Source organism: Pongo abelii, chromosome 1 (assembly GCF_028885655.2).
Source record: "Pongo abelii isolate AG06213 chromosome 1, NHGRI_mPonAbe1-v2.0_pri, whole genome shotgun sequence".
Lineage (NCBI taxonomy): Eukaryota > Metazoa > Chordata > Mammalia > Primates > Hominidae > Pongo > Pongo abelii.
Window position 1 is genome coordinate 122,339,540 of NC_071985.2, and position 19,602 is coordinate 122,359,141.

The window sequence follows — 19,602 nt, forward strand, 5'->3', positions numbered from 1 at the left end:
GCCCGCCGCTGCACCGTGGGAGCCCTTCTCTGGGGCTGGCCGAGGCTGGAGCCGGCCCCCTCGGCTTGAGGGGAGAGGCACGGGTGGGAATCGGAGCTGTGCTCGGCGCTTGCGGGCCAGCTAGAGTTCCAGGTGGGCGTGGGCTTGGCGGCCCCGCACTAGGAGCGGCCCGCCGGCCGGGCAGTGCGGGGCTTAGCACCTAGGCGAGCAGCTGCGGAGGGTGTGCGGGGTCCCCCAGCAGTGCTGGCCCACTGGCGCTGTGCTCGATTTCTCACCAGGCCTTAGCTGCCTCCCCGCGGGGCAGGGCTGGGAACCTGCAGCCCGCCATGTCTGAGTCTCCCCCCACCGCCGGCCATGGGCTCCTGCACGGCCTGAACCTCCCCGATGAGCGCCGCCCCCTACTCCACGGCGCCCGGTCCCATCCACAGCCCAAGGGCTGAGGAGTGCACGTACTGCACGGGACTGGCGGGCAGCTCCACCTGCGGCCCCAGTGTGAGATCCACTGGGTGAGGCCAGCTGGCCTTCTGAGTCTAGTGGGGACTTGGAGAACCTTTGTGTCCAGCTAAGGGATTGTGAGTGCACCAATCAGCACTCTGTGTCTAGCTCAAGGTTTATGAACACACCAATCAGCACCTTGTGTCTAGCTCAGGGTTTGTGGGCACCAATTGGCACTCTGTATCTAGCTAATCTGGTGGGGACTTGGAGAATCTTTATGTCTAGCTAAGGGATTGTGAATGCACCAATGGGCACTCTGTGTCTAGCTCAAGGTTTGTAAATGCACCAATCAGCACTCTGTGTCTAGCTCAGGGTTTATAAATACACCAATGGACACTCTCTATCTAGCTAATCTAGGGGGGATGTGGAGAACTTTTGTGTCTAGCTAAGGGATTGTAAACGCACCAATCAGCACCCTGTCAAAACTGACCAATCACCTCTCTGTAAAACAGACCAATCAGCTGTCTGTAAAATGGACCAATCAGCAGATGTGGGTGGGACCAGATAATAGAGTAAAAGTGGGCTGCCTGAGCCAGCAGTGAGTGGGAGACTGCTCTGGTCCCTTTCCACACTGTGGAAGCGTTGTTCTTTCACTCTTTGCAATAAATCTTGCTACTGCTCACTCTCTGGGTCTACACTGTCTTTATGAGCTGTAACACGGCGAAGGTCTGCAGCTTCACTCCTGAGCCAGCGAGACCACGAACCCACCAGAAGGAAGAAACTCCGAACACATCTGAACATCAGAAGGAACAAACTCCAGACACGCCACCTTTAAGAACTGTAACACTCATGGCGAGGGTCCGCGGCTTCATTCTTGAAGTCAGTGAGACCAAGAACACACCAATTCCGGCCACACCGGGATTACAGGTGTGAGCCACCACGAACAACCTCCCATTGCATTTAGAATTAAAAAGTTATGGCTGGGCACAGTGGTTCACGCCTGTAATCCTAGCACTCTGGGAGGCCGAGATGGGCAGATCACTTGAGGTCAGGAGTTGAAGACCAGCCTGGCCAATATGGTGAAACCCCATTTCTACTAAAAATCCAAAAAAATCAGCTGGGTGTGGTGGTGCACATAATCCCAGCTACTCAGGAGGATGAGGCACAAGAATCACTTGAACCCAGGAGGCGGAGGTTGCAGTGAGATGAGATTGTGCCATTGCGCTCCAGCCTGGGCTGTGACTGAGCGAGACCCTGTCTCAAAAAAAAAAAAAAAAAAAAAATTAAGTTCTAACCGTGACCTCCCAACCCTGCATGATTTAGCCCCTGCTAACCCCTTGGGCCACATCCCATGCCACCCTGTGTCTACCACATATCCCCCTCCGTCTGGCACACAGGAAGCAACTGTTTTTATTGAATGAAATAAATGAACATACATTCTCATTTATTCTTCACAGCACCCTTTGAGGTAGGATATAATGTATCCAATTTATCAATGAAGCATAAGACGTGCTAGAAAGAGCTTGAGGCTGGAAAAGTCTCATTTTCTAGTCTGTACAGAGCCAAAACTGAAGTATGCTTGTATGAGGGAGTCCCAGGACACTTCTATAATAGTTAATTTTATGTGTCAGCTTGGCCGGGCTATGGGATGCTCAGGTATTTGGCTAGATATTATTTTGGGGTGTAACTGTGAAGGTGTTTCTGGATGAGATCAGCATTTGAATCAGCAGACTGAAGAAGACTGCCCTCCCCAATGTGGGTGGAACTCATGCAATCCATTAAAGGCCTGAATAGAATAAAAGGCTAAGAAAGAATTTCTCACTGCCTGACTGTCTTGGAGTCGGGACATCAGTCTTCTCCTTTGGACTCAAACTCAGAATGGAACTTACACAAATGGCTCTCCTGGTTCTCAGGCCCTCTCAGACTAAAACTTACACCATCAGCACTTCTGGTTTTCAGGCTTCTGGACTCAGACTGGAACTACACCATCAACTCTCTTGAGTGTCCCGCTTGCTGACCAGAGTGCAGGCTTTTCAGTCTCCATAATCATGTGAGTCAATTCTCATAGTAAATCAACCTCAATATCTCCTCCCCCATCACGGGTTCTTGCTCTGGAGAATATTCTATTCTTTCTCGAGAACCCAGACTCATTCAACCCCTCAGGTTTGATAATTCACTAGGATGACTCACAGGACTGAGCATTTAGTTGTTGTATTTACATGGTTTATTAAAGTGAAAGGATACAAAGCTGACTCAACAAAGGCAAAAGGAGGATGGGGCAAAGTCCAGAAGAAACCAGGCAGAAGCTTGCAAGAATCCTTCTGTCAGTGAAGATACACAGGATGCAGTTAATTCCTCCAGCAATGAGTTGTAACAACATGTGTGAAATGTTGCCAATCCAGAAAGCTTAGTAGAGACTCAGTGCCCAAGGGGGCTGGTCACCAAAGTACCCTCTCTGCCTAGCACATATCAAAATCCCAGGCTCCCGGAAAGAAAGCAAATGTTCAGCATAAAAATTGTATTGTTTACATAGTTTAGGCACAATGATTCACTATTATCATTTAAGGAATGGTAGGAACCCTTCTGAAATCCAAGTTCCCAGTTTCCAGCCAGAGGCCAACCATGTAAACAGGCCTTTCAAAGAATAGGAATCTCAGGCCAGCGATGTTAACTCTTTTCTGCACAAGGATTGAATGAGGACAAGGAGAGAGTCAACTAAAAATAAAGTATCTTAATTCTAGTTGGTAAAGCTTATTAAAGTCTAAATCCATAAGTGTTAAAAATTATTCCTGGGCTGGCTATGTTTGACAGTGGGATGAGGGTAATAGTGGTGATTGCCAAATCATGCTGGATTCTTGCTGAATAGCTTTAGGGCCAAGAGTTAAAAGGTTAGAAGTTGAGGGAATTGTTTATGTTTCATTACAGACCCTACAAGCTTTATTAAAGCAATTGGGTACAGATGCCAAAATGTTAACTAATATCCCAAAGGTGGCTTAAGAATTCTTTCTTCTTGCTATTAGGCCTCATTTGACTAACAAAAATTATTTTTCATGAACCAAGTACCAATAGTAGGTCCAACATGCAGTCATCTTACATTATATATTGTTAATCCTCACAACAACCTTGCAAAATATTAGCTACACTTTAGAGTTTTAGAAACAGACTCAAAGAGAGTAAATTGCCCAGAGTCTACGGGCTTAAAAAATGACAAAATTGAGATTATCACCAAGCCTGCATTTCTGTTCATGTGCCTCTATGAAACATATGTTTGAAGGAGTTCATCTCTGATTACTTTGCTGCGTTCTTGGCCTCTATGAATGACTTCCTGTTCTGCTGCATTTCAAATCTGACCCCAGGCATTAGCATCAGAGTTCTCTATCAATATAAAGCCTATTATAAGACAAAGATGAACAGGAATATATATATACACACATATATGTATTGTTTACATAGGTTAGGCACAATGATTCACTATTATCATTTAAGGAATGGTAGGAACCCTCCTGAAATCTAAGTTCCCAGTTGTATATGTTCCTATATGTATATATGTGTATATATATATATATATTCCTCTGTGTGTGTGTGTAAGAAAAATCTATATATAGCCTAGCATCATTTCATCCTGTGATCAGAATTATAGATAGCTGGCCCATTACAGTGGTTTATACCTGTAATCCTAATACTTTGGGAGGTCAAGATGGGAGGATCGCTTGATCCCAGGAGATTGCAAACAGCCTGGGCAACAGAGTGAAACCCCCATCTCTAAAAAAAAAAAAAAAAAAAAAAAAAATTTAATTAGCTGAGCATGGTGGCACATGCCTGTAATCCCAGCTACTCAGGAGGCTGAGGTAGGAGGATTGCTTGAGCTGGGGAGGTCAAGGCTGCAGTAAGCCATGATTATGCCACTGACTCCAGCCTGGGCAATAGAGCAGACCCTGTCTCAAGAAAAAAAGAAATCACAGATAGCCCTGCTTTAAAAGAGAAACAAGCGTGCCACCAAAAAAATAAATAAATCAGTCTTGTTTACTAAAAAATGTTTTCAGGCTGGCCACGGTGGCTTATGTCTGTAATCCCAGCACTTTGGGAGGCTAAGGCAGGCAGATTGCCTGAGCTCAGGAGTTTGAGACCAGCCCGGGCAACACGGTGAAACCCCGTCTCTACTAAAATACAAAAAATTAGCTGGGCGTGGTGGTGTGTGCCTGTAGTCCCAGCTACTTGGGAGACTGAGGCAGGAGAATCACTTGAACATGGGAGGCAGAGGTTGCAGTGAACCGAAACTGCACCACTGCACTCCAGCCTGGGCGACAGTGAGACTCTGTCTCAAAAAAAAAAAAAAAAAAAAAAAAAAAAAAAAAGTTGTCTAGAGTGTATTCATAATTACAAACAGCTCTCTGAAAAGCATTTATTTGCCTTCTCTCTTTGGGTTTGCTCCTTCTGCTGAATGTTTATTTGATCCTTGCCACCAGCATCATGTAACTGCATAATCCTTCCATGGTTACACTCACAGGGCACCTCCCAAACCACTAAGCCGCCCTTCTGAAAGCACTTCAATCAAAAAGTATTATAGAGTTTGATTTTAAGAAGTCTCTTGCTTCTTAAAAAGAAACATGCATAAATATGTGCAGATTTTCCAGATAAAACTAAAAACACATCCTTTCGTCTAAAATATACTCTGGTTTAAAATCTGGAATATTGGTGTGGGAGACGAAAGACAATTTCCCATTTGACTTGTTTGTTTTGTTTTATGTGGAGGGTAGAGTAGAGGGAGGAAATGGGAAGAGAAAGTTGAATTATCCCAGTAATTTTCTAGGGGTCTCAACCTTAACCATTTCCAAAATATAATAAAAAACAATCTCATTAAAATTACTACAAGCATACGTCTTTTGCAGGAGGTGGCTGAGGTAATCAGATCTCAAAAATGCAATTAAAATGGGGTCTGAAACCCCAAATTAGTAACCAGAATCTTTAGTCAATATACAAAAGGCCACACGAATGGGTTGAGCTTACTGAAGATTACTGTTTGTGGCCCAGAGTTTTATATTCTCCTGTAAAATAAGCATGTCATGAGAAGTTCCCTGAGGAACTTTGAAGACAAGTGTATGAGAGCTCTGGAGCCCCATCCCCCTGCCCTGAGCATAGTCGCCAAAAGGACTTTCCACTTAGTTTACTTCATGCTTGCTTTTGAGCCTGCGGCAAAAAATTCTACCTTCTGAGTTACTGTGGGTGGAGGGAGGGCCTGAGATGACATCAAATCACAGTCTTTCCTCCTCCCCTCAGGAAGTAAAGTCCACTAGCAGGAGGACCTAAATCGTCTGAGCCCTCCTTAGCGCACTTGTTTTCACAGTGCAGCAAAATGAAATGCCTTAGAAAAAGAGTAACATTCCAGAAAATGGTGTAATTTATTTTTCTTCCTTAATTGCCCCATCTGTGGAGGATTTCCTTGCTGAACACCACATCAAAGGTAAGATGGGAATGGGACTGTGTGCTGTGTTGGTTTTCTAACGATGACTGGCATCTCTCCCCACCCAGCCTGCCCACCAGATGGCCATTCCGCACACCCTGCCAGCTGACTTTCCTTTCCAGTTAGAAACAGTCAGCCTTCAACCCGACACGGGAAATAATGAGTACTGTTCCCCCTTCCTCAGAACATTTACATTTTCTTTTTGCTATCATTCTTTATATATACTTGTTTATTTTACGGAACCGATTGGGAGAAGGTAGCATAGTGTCAGGTTACTCCTGAATACTTTAGCATGTATCTCCTAAGAATATTCTCTTGTGGAACCACAAGATCACCATCATATCCAAGAGGTTAACCTTGGTACAGTATTCTGTAGTATACAGTTCATATTCAAATTTCCCCAATTGTCCCCACAAACTTTTACAACTTTTTTTTCTGATCTAGGATATATTCAATAAGCGGGTATCGCATTTCGTTGTCATGTCTGTTTAGCTCCAAAAATATTTACATTTAGCAAGTGTTTTCTAAGGAGAATTCCTAAACTCAAGGCTCCCCTTCCCTTTCTATTTCTCTTAAGAGTTCACCCAGAGGACCAGCAGGGTAATGCACAGCTTCTCCAAGAAACTGGCTTGCAGACCTGGGGGGAGGGACACTGAGTACAGTTCTAGGATTGGCCACCCCACAGTCACTGAGGTCAGGCTTTCCAGGTAACTAAGTCCTTTGTTGCATCAGGCAGACTTCATCTGTAACTGAGGGGTTTAAAAAAAAATTACGAGTGGTTTTATATCATAGGGAAAAAGGTTTTTTTGCTGTTTTGTTTTAAATTTCAACTTTTATTTTAGATTCAGGGGGTACATGTGTAGGTTTGTTACAAAGGTATATTGTGTGATGCTGAGATTTGGAGTATAATTGAACCCCTCACCCTGGTAATGAGCATAGCACCCAATAGGGAGTTTTTCAACCCTCCTCCCTCCCTATCTTGTAGTCCCCAGTGTCTGTGGTTCCCCTCTTTATGTCCATATGTACCCAATGTTTAGCTCCCACTTATAAGTGAGAACATGCAGTATTTGGTTGTTTCTGCATCAATTTGCTCAAGATAATGGTCTCCAGCTGCATCCATATTGCTGCAAAGGATATGATTTTGTTCTTTTTTATGGTGGCTGTGTAGTATTCCGTGATGTCTACGTATCACATTTTCTTTATCCAACCCACTGTTGATGAACACGTAGGTTGATTCCATGTCTTTGCTATTGTGAATAATGCTGCAGTGAACATAAAAGTGCATGTGGCTTTTTGGTAGAACAATTTATCTTCCTTTGGGTATATACCCAGGAATGGGATTACTGGGTCAAATGGTAGTTCAATTTGTAGTTCTTTCAGAAATCTCCAAACTGCTTTGCACAGTGGCTGAACTAATTTGCATTCCCACCAACAATGCATGAACGTTCCCTTTCAGATAAAAAGTTTAAAAGTTTAGATTAGTTTCTGGTCCACTGAATCAACTGTCTTGGATTTATCACAGGGATCTTCTGCATTTAAAATAGAAGAGGCATCATGCTGAAGAGGGAGGGGATGGTCCAACCTTACACTAAAACCCTGGATGGAGGATGGGGATGGATGATTGTGATTCATTTTTTCCTGGTAAGAATTCGCTTTTTTCCCCCTTTCCTATTGCCTAAAAGCAGGCTTTCTGGAGAAAGGCTCAGAGCTGCCTACAGATAAGATCACTTAGGAAATCTGTGGCATCTGAGTGGAGGGGCGGGCAGGAACAAGGCCAGGAGCTGCCAAAAACTGCTAACGTCAGAGGCCCATGCCGAACCCAGGAGAAAGCTGAAAATGCCCCTAGAGCAAAAGCAGAAATGTTCCTGGGCTGGGTGTGGGGGCTCACGCCTATAATCCCAGCACTTTGGGAGGCCTAGGTGGGTGGATCACTTGAAGTCAGGAGTTCAAGACCAGCCTAGCTAACATGGTGAAACCTGATCACTACGAAAATACAAAAATTAGCTGAGTGCAGTGGCATGCACCTGTAGTCCCAGCTACTTGGGAGGCTGAGGCAGGAGAATTGCTTGAAATCAGGAGGCGGAGATTGAAGTGAGCCAAGATCGTGCCACTGCACCACAGCCTAGGCAACCATGAGAGACTCTCTCAAAACAAACAGAAGTGTTCCTGAATCCAGTCATCTACTCTTCCCGTCTACCACCTCTTAAACCTGAGAATGCTCAGTCACAATCAGCAGTTCTGTACTGGCTGCATGGCAGTTAGGGTTTGGGGACAATCATACTTTTAACCATCCCAAAAGTAGCACTGGGAGGTGCTAAAAAGTGCTCTGGGGGTGATCTCCCCAGTTCAGCCCAGCATAGGTAGAACACTGCCGGCACAGCCTCTTCCACTGATAAGGGGTGGGGACGTTTCCTCTGTTTGGCCTGCTGTCTACTTCTCAATCCATCCCCACTAACTATAGTTTATGCTATCTATATTTCCGATGTGTTTGGAAAGGGAGGACATGGATTTTGAAGGGGGAGCCTGATTTTTCTCCTTTACCCATAAGCAACTAGACAAGGCATTCCATTTTTTAAATTAACTTCTTTCCCTCACCCTCCCAGGGGTTGAGGTGTGACAGTGGTGATCTGCATCATCAGCATGCCCATTCCAGAATGTCGGTGAACCCCAGCTATGCCCCACACAGCTCTCCAGAGTGGCACCAGCTGCACAATTCTAAAGTGTTTCCAGAGTTCTATTAACTTTGAGATGCACTCAAAAAAACACCCTTTTCTTGCCGACACTTCCCCCCTACTCACCCTGCAGTAAGCAGCTCACTGGGAAGGGTAGCACAGGTCCTGGTGCCTTCTAATCCTATAGTTCACATACAGATAACCAAGAACTCTACAAATAGGATGGTGGGAAACATCAGGCCTCCTCCCTAGTGCTAGAGAAGATAGGGGCAGAGGTCCCCAGCCAGGATTTATGTAATACAAAACTCCTAACACATAATAGTAGTACTTGCTAAACATTAGCTTCAGTACTAAACAATGTGGAATCTCATTTTCCCCCCAGAAATGTTACTAATAGGGAAACTAAAGGATGCCCTAAGTCTGAGAGCCCTTCCTGTGGCTGGGCCACCTCCCTAAATCATAGGCTTTGCAGAATGGGCACTGTTGGTGAGACTCTCTAATTCTCCTGCCTTTCTCCCCAGTAACCACCCTGACTTTTTCTACATTATCCTCTGAGGATAGAATGGTTTTTGATCAATTTAGTTGCTGATAGGAAAAGCCATCTAATAACCAGATTAATAAACACTGTCCCACTTTTAGGGTGTGGTACTGCTTACTAAGCACAAAAAATGCACTGGATCCTCAAAATGTTAACAATAAATTCAGGAGCTAATCCCCCACAGTTGTAATGTGGATACTTGAATGACTGTGCTTTTGTTTCTGTATGACTTACAACTGTTCTTTTCTATAACAGATGAGCTCCTAGTAAGTGAAAAATAACAATGTACTTTGGGAGCTTCCTACTTAAAAAAAAAGAGAGAGAGAGATTCATTCTAACCAACTTACCACACTTTATATGTTTGTATGACTGTTTTCTGTATTCAGTCTGTTTTACTAGACTGAATGTTCTGTGGGGGCAGGGTCTATGTCTGCATTGCTCATGAGTATATGCTCATTACTGTAAGCCCAGTGCCAGTATACAGCCTGGAACATAGTAGGTACTCAGTAAAATACTGTTGGTAGATGGATAGATGGATGGATGAATTGATAGCTGCACACATTTATGAATAAACAAATAAGGATGAAGGGGATAGTTGATGAAACTGAAGAGATGAGAATGGCTCTTGAGGCTGAGAAGCTAATGAGAAAAATTAAGCAGGGATGTGATAGACTTGCATTTCAGAGAAATGTGATGAGCAGATGCTACTGAGAGGTCAAATGGGAGAGAAATAACAAGAGTCTATTGGCTTAGCAACAAAGAAGTCCTAATAACCTTGATAAGAGCTAGTACAGTGGAGCAGTGGGGGCCAAAGGTAGTGAACTTTAGTTTTCAGTGGAGTAGCGGAATGACAGAAAGTGGAGATACCTAATAGACTATTTTTTACAGAAGCTTGCCTGTGAAGGTCAGGAGGAGCTAGGGTGATACTAGAAAGGGACGCAGGGTAAGAAGTTGTTATTAGATAAAACTAACTCTGGCAAAGCCTGGTGCCTGTATTGAAAATAAGTCACTGAGGCTGATCCAACTCCTTTCCCAAGACAATAATTAAAATGATCTAGTGAGAAAGCTCTTATTGGAGGTGGGGTGTTCCTGCCAGGTTCAACCCACTTAACTGCTCTTAAAGACAAAAAGAAAATGAGGGGACTGGAGAAGTTCTAGGGTTTTTGCTTTATTTTGGAGTGAGCCATTTACAATGTATGATGTGGACTCTGGTAACAGAACTGAAACCCACCAAGCTTGGTCTAAGACATGGGATTATGTAGAATAATGCAGATTTATGTAGTCTGCTAAATTAACTAAGGAAAAACCTAGACCTTGGGAGAGATTTTTAATATCTTTGAGTCAAAACTGAAACAAAGTTGGAAGACTTCAAGTTAAGGGATGGGAAGCATGGTAGATGCAAAGGCTCTGCCCTTGGTCTTGTTGATACACAGTGGACATGGACCCAGTTATTAGAAACAAGTCCTAACCATTCACTGCTGCTACACGCAGACACCAAGGACAGACCAGAGATGAAAAGCTCTGAACTGGGGGACCAGTAGCTAGCTAAATTTAGGTAGCTAAGAATATAGAGGTCAACATCCTGTAAACACCAGCACAGAACCCACGTCCATAGAACAAAAGGAAGTTTATTTTACAGAATGATGCACTGTATTATTCCTTGCTCATGAGAGGACACAATCATCACATTATTATGAACTGAGAGAAGAAAGTCTAAGTAATTTGAGACCTGTGTATATTTTCTAACCTAATTTCTAGCCTGACAGAAGTGCCTTAGAGGAAAATTATGGTTATAAATTGCCTAAATGGGGGCCTGATAAAATGTCTTTTTAACTTCTGAATATATAGTCCTGGCGTTTATAGCACTGTTCATTCCAAATAAGTTTTGTTCCTTTTATCAAATCAGAATGGGAAAAAGTATATTAAGAGACTTCTTCTTCACCACTACCACTTTTGCAATTTCTGAGCATCGCCGGTAGTGATGGGGTGAAAAGGGGGCAGGTCTTGACCACTATTTAAAAGCCGGGGCTGAGGGAGGGAGGTGTCTAAGAGAAAGCACATCTGTCACTCAAATGAATGGGTGAATGGTACCAATAGAAAAAACTGAAAAGAGTAGGCATAGGATAAGGGAAATGTGAGTTTATGTTTGGACAAGTTGACCAGAAGTTATAAAGATATGGTAGACAATTAGGAGTCTGAAGCTCTCGTGAAAGCAGAATGGAAACCACAGTTAATTGTTTGAGTGCTAAGTGCCAAATATTAAGCACTTTATCAGAATTTTCTCAATTAATCTTCACAGTCTTATGAGCTAGGTAATATTTTCATCCCCAACGCCACCTCCCCCATCATAAAAGAGGAAGCTTAACCCATGTGACGTGCGAAGAGGTTTGCCCAAGGTCACACCCCAGTAGGAAGCACAGCCTGGATGCAAGTTAAGGCAGACTGATTGCAGAACCCTATTCAGCTACACCACCATAAGTATGCAGGTGGTAATTAAAACCTTGAGAGTGAATGATTGTCCAGGGAGCAGGTATTAAGTGAGATGAGTATAGAACTGTAACAGGTGGGCCGAGAAAGTGGAATTAATGAAGGGGAACCTAAGGCTTTGTGGTTCTTTTATTATTATTAATTTTGAGACAAGGTCTCACTGTCGCCCAGGCTGGAGTGCAGTAGTGTGATCGCAACTCACTGTACCCTCGACCTCCCAGGTTCAGGTGATCCTCCCACCTCACTCTCCCAGGTAGCTGGGACTACAGGTGTTATACCACTATGCCCAGCTAATTTTTTCTACTTTTTGTAGAGATGGGGTTTTGCCATGTTGCCCAGGCTGGTCTTGAACTCCTGGGCTCAAGTGATCCACCCACCTCGGCCTCCCAAAGTACTAGGATTATAGGCAGGAGCCTCCATGCCCAGCTGGTTTTGTGGTTCATAAGCAATGCACGGCCAGGTTGAAAGCAGAAGTGGCCTTGAAAAGCCAATGCTACTGAAACAAGGAAAGGAAAAGGGGAAGCCAGGAAACCCCTGGAGACAGAGAGTACACCTGGGCTTAAAGAGTGAATGCAAACCCTGGCTAGGTTTCCCTCTAGACCCCTGTGGGATAAAGCATGACTGTTACTTAAAAACGGAAAGAAGGAATAGCACTTAACAGCCCCCCGGCTAACTAGAATTCTGCCAAATAAAAGTTAATACTCTACAGAAAGAAAACCTCATCTCCAAAGCAGCAGTTCTAGTGGAGTACAGGTAAGGAAGATTAGGTGGGGCAGAAAGAAAAGGATGGGGCACCTGTCCCAACCTTAAGACGGCCACACATTCCAGTTAATCCAAAATTAAGCACCCCTTTTCACTCTTGAGTGTCTCAATTTGGATGATACATTTTATGGTCAACCTATTTAAATATCAAGGAAGGTACTCAGCTCAGCAGCAGAGTTAAATCAAAACTAATTTAAGAACTGACAGGAATAATTATTCCTCTTTTGGACAAACACTTTTCTCCCACAAAGGTAACTGGAATTAGCTGTCTTTAACAGATGCTACTGAGGGCAGTAAAAGAGTGCCGGGTCTAGAGTCAGTCTAATCTGGGTTCAAATCTCAGTTCCAGTACCCCTATTTTAAGCAACTTTTTACCTCTCTAAACTTCAATTTCCTGATCTTGGAACTGCTGTTGCAAAGTTATAACTGAGAAAATTATTACAGTGACAGAGATCTGACCTAACCAACTCCATCTTGCTTCTAACTTCCAAGCTGTCCTTGTTCATTCCCATGCGTAGGCTGAACTAACTAACTTTGGGGGAAACTTAGTTGATAGCTTAACTTTGAAAGAGAAACTAACAACCCTTTCCAAAAAAAAAAAAAAAAACAAAAAACAAAAAACAAAAAAAACCTCCTTTTAACAGCCCTTCCCAAAAAAAAAAAAACCTCCTTCCTGCCTGGGGACTAGATTGCCTTTGTAGGACTAACACATTAGCCACCATAAGATTAGAAATTATGGTTTAGGAGTCATACAGGTGGAGGCTACAAGACTGACCCTCCCCAAATTGCTCGGGGAATAACATCACTATTGTGAAACCTAAGATCAGTGCTTGAGATAATTTGCAGACCCTGCACTTGATGGATCAGCTGGCACCACCCAGATTAATAAACTGGCTCATCTGGTCGTGGGTCCCCCTCCACCCTTCCACCAGAAGTGACTCTGCGCAAAAGGGCAGTTTTGATAGAATTTCATCTCTGACCCAACCAATCAGCACTCCCAACTCACTGGCCCCCCACCCACCAAATTATCCTTAAAAACTCTGATCCCCTAAAGCTCGGGGAAACTGATTGGCCTAATAAACTCCAGTCTCTTGCACAATGGGCTCTGTGGGAATAACTTTTTCTATTGCAATTCCTGTCTTGATAAATCAGCTGTATCTAGGCAGCAGGCAAGGTGAACCCATTAGGTGGTTTATTTGGTATAAATTATTTGGTATACAACATTGGCATGCCTATTCCAAAGCCAAGAAATGAGGATTAAATGAGATGTTTCCATTTAAAATGCTTAGCTACTTTAAAAGGAATGACTTCCCCCATAAAATATAAGATGTATAATGATGCTCAACCAATAAGGCAAACTAGTAAATAGTAGTAAGCTGAGGGAATCATAACTTCTAGTAGCCATAATTGCCTCTGTAATGGCTCACTTATCACCTGAGTTGGACTCTGGTCTGCTTTGATTTAGGTGAATGTGTTTGTGATGGGGATGACCAAGACTTTTGCAATTTTCTTTGTGGTCTTTCAAGAAGAGTTTGAAGGCACCTCAGAGCAAATTGGTTGGATTGGATCCATCATGTCATCTCTTCGTTTTTGTGCAGGTATAAGGCTGGCAATAAGCTTGCTGTCTAAGGAGAACCACAAAGTGCAATTCCAAGATTCCTATTCAAGACTGAAGCGTTTCTAAAATTAAGGTTCATTTACTGATATGTAACGCTGAGAAAGTAAGGAATTGCAATATTTAGCTGCCACTTGACTTAGTAACATAGTTGGGAGAATCAGCATTCAAAGAAAGAAAGCTGAAGAATTATTAAATGCCATGATTCAGTATTTCATGCATTGCCTTTCCAGTCTGTTAATGCCTTAATATAGGTTCAATGAGTAAGGCCCTCAACCTGGAAGTTAGGCCATGAAGTTCTAGTTATCTAAGTATATTCAAAACAATTTTATTTATGTATTTATTTTTTGAGACACAGTCTCACTCTCTTGCCCAGGTTGGAGTGCAGTGGTGCAATCTCGGCTCACTGCAACCTCTGCCTCCCAGGTTCAAGTGACTCTCCTGCCTCAGCGTCCCAAGTAGCTGGGATTACAGGCGCCCACCACCATGCCTGGCTAATTTTTGTATTTTTAGTAGAGATGGGGTCTCACCATGTTGGCCAGGCTGGTCTCAAACTCCAGACCTCAGGTGATCTGCCCACCTTGGCCTCCCAAAGTATGGGATTAAAGAGCCATGGCGTCCAGCCTCAAAACAAATTATAGAACCAATTTCTCCTCCTTTTATTTGGAGCTGTAACAGGGTGGAAGAGCAGATAAGTGATTCAACCTTATTCTAGTCATTGACCACTAGACGCAATCTTTTTGTGGAGGTTCTATAATGCATTTCAAAACACCTCCCCTCCAAACCTTATTTACAATCAACATTTCCTTTTAAACTCCCCTTCCAAAAACTAAAATAGTGTGGGACTAGTGATATTAAGAAACCCGATACGAAAATCTTTTCTGAAGAATACATAATACTTCAAAGTAAACAGTCCTCTTGCTTTCCTTGTCATTCATTTAAATCGCCATCAGAGGATAAGGGATGCCAGATCATTATTTACCTAATAATTGCTTTTCTTTGTTCTCTTAAGGTCCCCTGGTTGCTATTATTTGTGACATACTTGGAGAGAAAACTACCTCCATTCTTGGGGCTTTCCTTGTTACTGGTGGATATCTGATCAGCAGCTGGGCCACAAGTATTCCTTTTCTTTGTGTGACTATGGGACTTCTACCTGGTGAGTCCATTGTAATTATGTGACCACAGAAGGCCAGGAGTGGTGGCTCACACTTGTAATCCTAGCACTTTGGGAGGCCAAAGTGGGTGGATCGCTTGAGTCCAAGAGTTCGAAACCAGCCTGGGCAACATGGTGAAACCCCGTCTCTACTAAAAATACAAAAATTAGCCAGGCCAGTGGTGGCACATGCCTGTAGTCCCAGCTATTTGGGAGGCTGAGGCGGGAGGATTGCTTGAGCCTAGGAAGCTGAGGCTGTAGTGAGCCGAGATTGCACCACTGCACTCCAGTCTGGGTGACAAAGTGAGACCCTGTCTCAAAATGTGTGTGTGTGTGTGTGTATATATATGCATCCATCCATAGAAGATAGAAGATGGAACAGGACTCTTCCCTTCTACTGTTCCTGGGTCCAAAAGGCCTAGTTGTATTATTTGGATCCAGGAGATTATCTTTTCTGGTACCAAGCCACTTAATGTGACAGTGATTCTAAACTATTATGTTTTTCTTTTAGGTTTGGGTTCTGCTTTCTTATACCAAGTGGCGGCTGTGGTAACTACCAAATACTTCAAAAAACGATTGGCTCTTTCTACAGCTATTGCCCGTTCTGGGATGGGACTGACTTTTCTTTTGGCACCCTTTACAAAATTCCTGATAGATCTGTATGACTGGACAGGTACGTCATTCTAAGTTTATTTACTATCAACTGTGCAAGATTTAGCGTTCAGCTTTCTCCCTTTGAGAACTGGAAGTTAAGACTTTCAGAGCAATCGATTTCACAAGGTATTGCAAGAGAGGAAATGAGCATAATTTCTAAAGTAAACATGCTTCTCTTCCCTGGAGAATACATATGCAAAAGAGATCTTGAAATACTTGCAGGCTTTGCCAGCTCACACAAGCAACTCAGAATTCACCATAGGGCTCAATGTCTGAGGAGATGGAGGGCATTCCGTGCAGCTGGAAACAGCTTGCAGTAAAAGCAATACTTCTGGGGAAATAAGGCTTCCCCCTTCCCCCACCCCCCACCGCCGCCCCATCAAAAACACTCACTTTTCCCATTTTCCCTTTAAGACAAGAATCTGCATTTAAAAAAACACCTCCCCCATCAGACTCACTGAAATAGATGAAAAAAAAAAATACTTTGGTAAAAAGAGTATGTTCCTTAATAGTTTATATAATGTCAACTATAAATTTTCACAAATGAATAAAAAAGATTCATCTCACAATTTTCTTTGTAACTAAGACATCTGGATTAAAATAATCCTAAACTACAGGAAAAAAATATATGTCTATGTGTGTATTCATATGCCTATTGCTATGTACATGGCAGTTTCGTTGAATCTTTCCTAACTATTCAGTAGTCTCATGGTGAATGGGACCAGCTGACAAATCCATGATAGGATAGCAGAACCTATAGCCCATTCTATCTTTAGAAGCACCATACAAGTCATAGCTTTGATCAGGACATGCTGAATGCAAGCAACTATTCAGCTCCAAAGGCAAGATTAGCATCTGTCATCTTTTAAGGAAGATCTAAAAAATGTCATGGGATGAAAGGCTATCCATGCCTTCCTCCCTCCCCCTTCTTTTCTTTTTTTTTGAGACAGGCTCTCTCGCTTTGTCATTCAGGCTGGAGTGCTGTGGCATGATACCGGCTCTCTGCAACCTCCACCTCCCAGGCTAAGCGATCCTCCCACCTCAGCCTCCCAAGTAACTGGGACTACAGGTGCACACCACCATGTCAGGTTAATTTATTTGTATTTTTTGTAGAGACAGGTTTTCACCATGTTGCCCAGGCTGGTCCTGAACTCCTGGGCTCAAGTGATCTGCCTGCCTCAGCCTCCCAAAATGCTAGGACTACAGGCATGAGCCATAGCACCTGGCCAGCTGTCCCCTCTTCTAAGGCTGTTTCCAAATGATTTCTTTCATCTTACTCTATTTTTTCTGTACCCTCACTTCAGGATATTTAAATTTTCTATTTAATTTTTTAGCATTTGAAACACTCTCCTCTCCTTCCAAAAACTTGCCCCCTCTACCCCCCTTAACACAAATAACCACCATCTCTCCTTTTATCCCATCTATTGGTGCAGCTTTCTGGTTTTCTATCTCCAAAGCACTACATTATTACATGGATACAGCAGTGTATATGACTAATAAGTCAAATCGGAGACAAAGTAATGTTTTCAAGAATTAATGGGCTATGCCAGTGGGGCCTCTTCTGAGCCTATGAACACAAAGCAGTATTGTGAACTGAAAGGCTATTTTTAATTGCTCAATCTCTCCCTCCTATTTAGGTGCCCTTATATTATTTGGAGCTATCGCATTGAATTTGGTGCCTTCTAGTATGCTCTTAAGACCCATCCATATCAAAAGTGAGAACAATTCTGGTATTAAAGATAAAGGCAGCAGTTTGTCTGCACATGGTCCAGAGGCACGTGCAACAGAAACACACTGCCATGAGACAGAAGAGTCTACCATCAAGGACAGTACTATGCAGAAGGCTGGACTACCTAGCAAAAATTTAATAGTCTCACAAAATCAAAGTGAAGAGTTCTACAATGGGCCTAACAGGAACAGACTGTTATTAAAAAGTGATGAAGAAAGTGATAAGGTTATTTCGTGGAGCTGCAAACAACTCTTTGATATTTCTCTCTTTAGAAATCCTTTCTTCTACATATTTACTTGGTCTTTTCTCCTCAGTCAGTTAGCATACTTCATCCCTACCTTTCACCTGGTAGCCAGAGCCAAAACACTGGGGATTGACATCATGGATGCCTCTTACCTTGTTTCTGTAGCAGGTAAGAAAGCCTACATCAGCCTCCTACCCAAAAGGAAATACCAACTTAATTTTACAAGTTTATTACATTTTAATAAAAAGCTAAAGAAAAACGAAAGAGGAATTGTAGAAGGGCCAGAGAAAGTAAAATTTTTGAGGCTAGATGGGGCACCTGGGCATTTCCCCAGAAGAGATCTCTGTCACTCCACACAGGCTCCCCTACTAGACAGTGGACCCTAAATCAAGTCTTATTCATCTTCATATAACAGTGTTTGACACAGTAGACATTATTTATTAGATAAATGCAGAAATTTCAAAAAGCTGATGCTCAGTGGCAATAGCCACTATAAGGAACAGAAAACCCCAGGTAGACAGCACAGTGCAGTGGCTCAAGGATTGGTTCTGGAGCAAGACTTCCCTGGCTCAACCTCCTGCTCTGTATTTCTTAACTGTGGGAACTTCAGCAAGTTACTTTGCTTCATGGTGCCTTCATTTCCTCATCTGTAATATAGGGATAATAGTATCTACCCTCATAAGATTGTCAGGATGAAAAAAGCAATGCATGTAGAGTTTAGAATAGTGCCTGGCCTGTAGTAAGCATTCAATAATGTTTTATTATTTGTAGCTAAGGAATTTTCCCCTTGAACTCATAGTAAAACAGATAAAAATGACTTTTAAGGCTAGTCATTTATGGATTGTCTGATATTTAAAATAAGTTAAAATGTAAATTAAAAATAAAAACAACTGACCGGGCGTGGTGGCTCACGCCTGTAATCCCAGCACTTTGGGAGGCCAAGGCAGGTGGATCATGAGGCCAGGAGATCAAGACCACCCTGGCTAACGCGGTGAAACCCTATCTCTACTAAAAATACAAAAAATTAGCCAGGCGTGGTGGCGGGTGCCTGTAGTAGCAGCTATTCGGGAGGCTGAGGCAGCAGAATGGCGTGAACTCGGGAGGCGGAGCTTGCAGTGAGCCGAGAATGTGCCACTGCACTCCAGCCTGGACAACAGAGTATGACTCCGTTTCAAAAAATAATCATAAAATAAAAATAAATAAATAAATAAAAACAACGATTTTAGTTGACTACTCATAAAACTGTTTAAAGACAGAATGCTTGATCTAGAAGAGAGGGATTTGGCCAGGTGCAGTGGTCCAAAATACAATCTCCCATTTCCAAACTTCCTACATATTTTCAAATTAAGTATAAACTTTGGAGGACTTAATTCCTAAAACTTCATATGCAATTATGAGTCCCAACATCTCCTTTTTTAACAGGAGACTTATTTATACTCCAATCTTCTACAATATGACTTCCCCAAGACACTGACCTGAAGGTCTATTTGTCTTTTAGAAACTTCATTTTCTCACTTGTAGGACCTCTTAGACGAAGAGACTCCATGGCCTTCTGTGCCCAGGGTCCTCTGTAACCAGGGATTACCACTGTAGTGATGTAAGCTTTCCAAACACAATCAGAAAAAAACACTAACTACATGGGTCTTCTACACAACTCTAGTGGAGACTTTTTTGCTATTTTATTAAATGTATTTGGAATAGGTAAGTAAATAATAGAGCTTACTGGTACACAAATGAAATCATTTTTTTCCTCACATATCCTGGCCTCAGGATGAGATCATATTACTTGGGAAATGATGCCGTATGCATTCACATTTTTCAAAGGGGCCAGGAAAGTAAAAAGATTTCAATA

The 19,602-nt window shown here is 42.8% G+C and overlaps 1 protein-coding gene across 1 annotated transcript in view; it reads left to right on the plus strand.

Annotated features, from left to right (window-relative positions):
- Positions 1 to 5,767: 5,767 nt before the first annotated feature.
- Positions 5,768 to 19,602, plus strand: part of SLC16A4 (solute carrier family 16 member 4) — a gene marked incomplete at its 5' end in the record, with an annotated part of 28,191 nt that continues 14,356 nt past the window's right edge. Inside the window, 5 exon segments of the mRNA NM_001133302.1 lie at positions 5,768 to 5,896; positions 7,419 to 7,537; positions 13,821 to 13,953; positions 14,983 to 15,126; positions 15,635 to 15,796. Of these exon segments, the coding sequence (NP_001126774.1) occupies positions 7,451 to 7,537; positions 13,821 to 13,953; positions 14,983 to 15,126; positions 15,635 to 15,796 (526 nt within the window).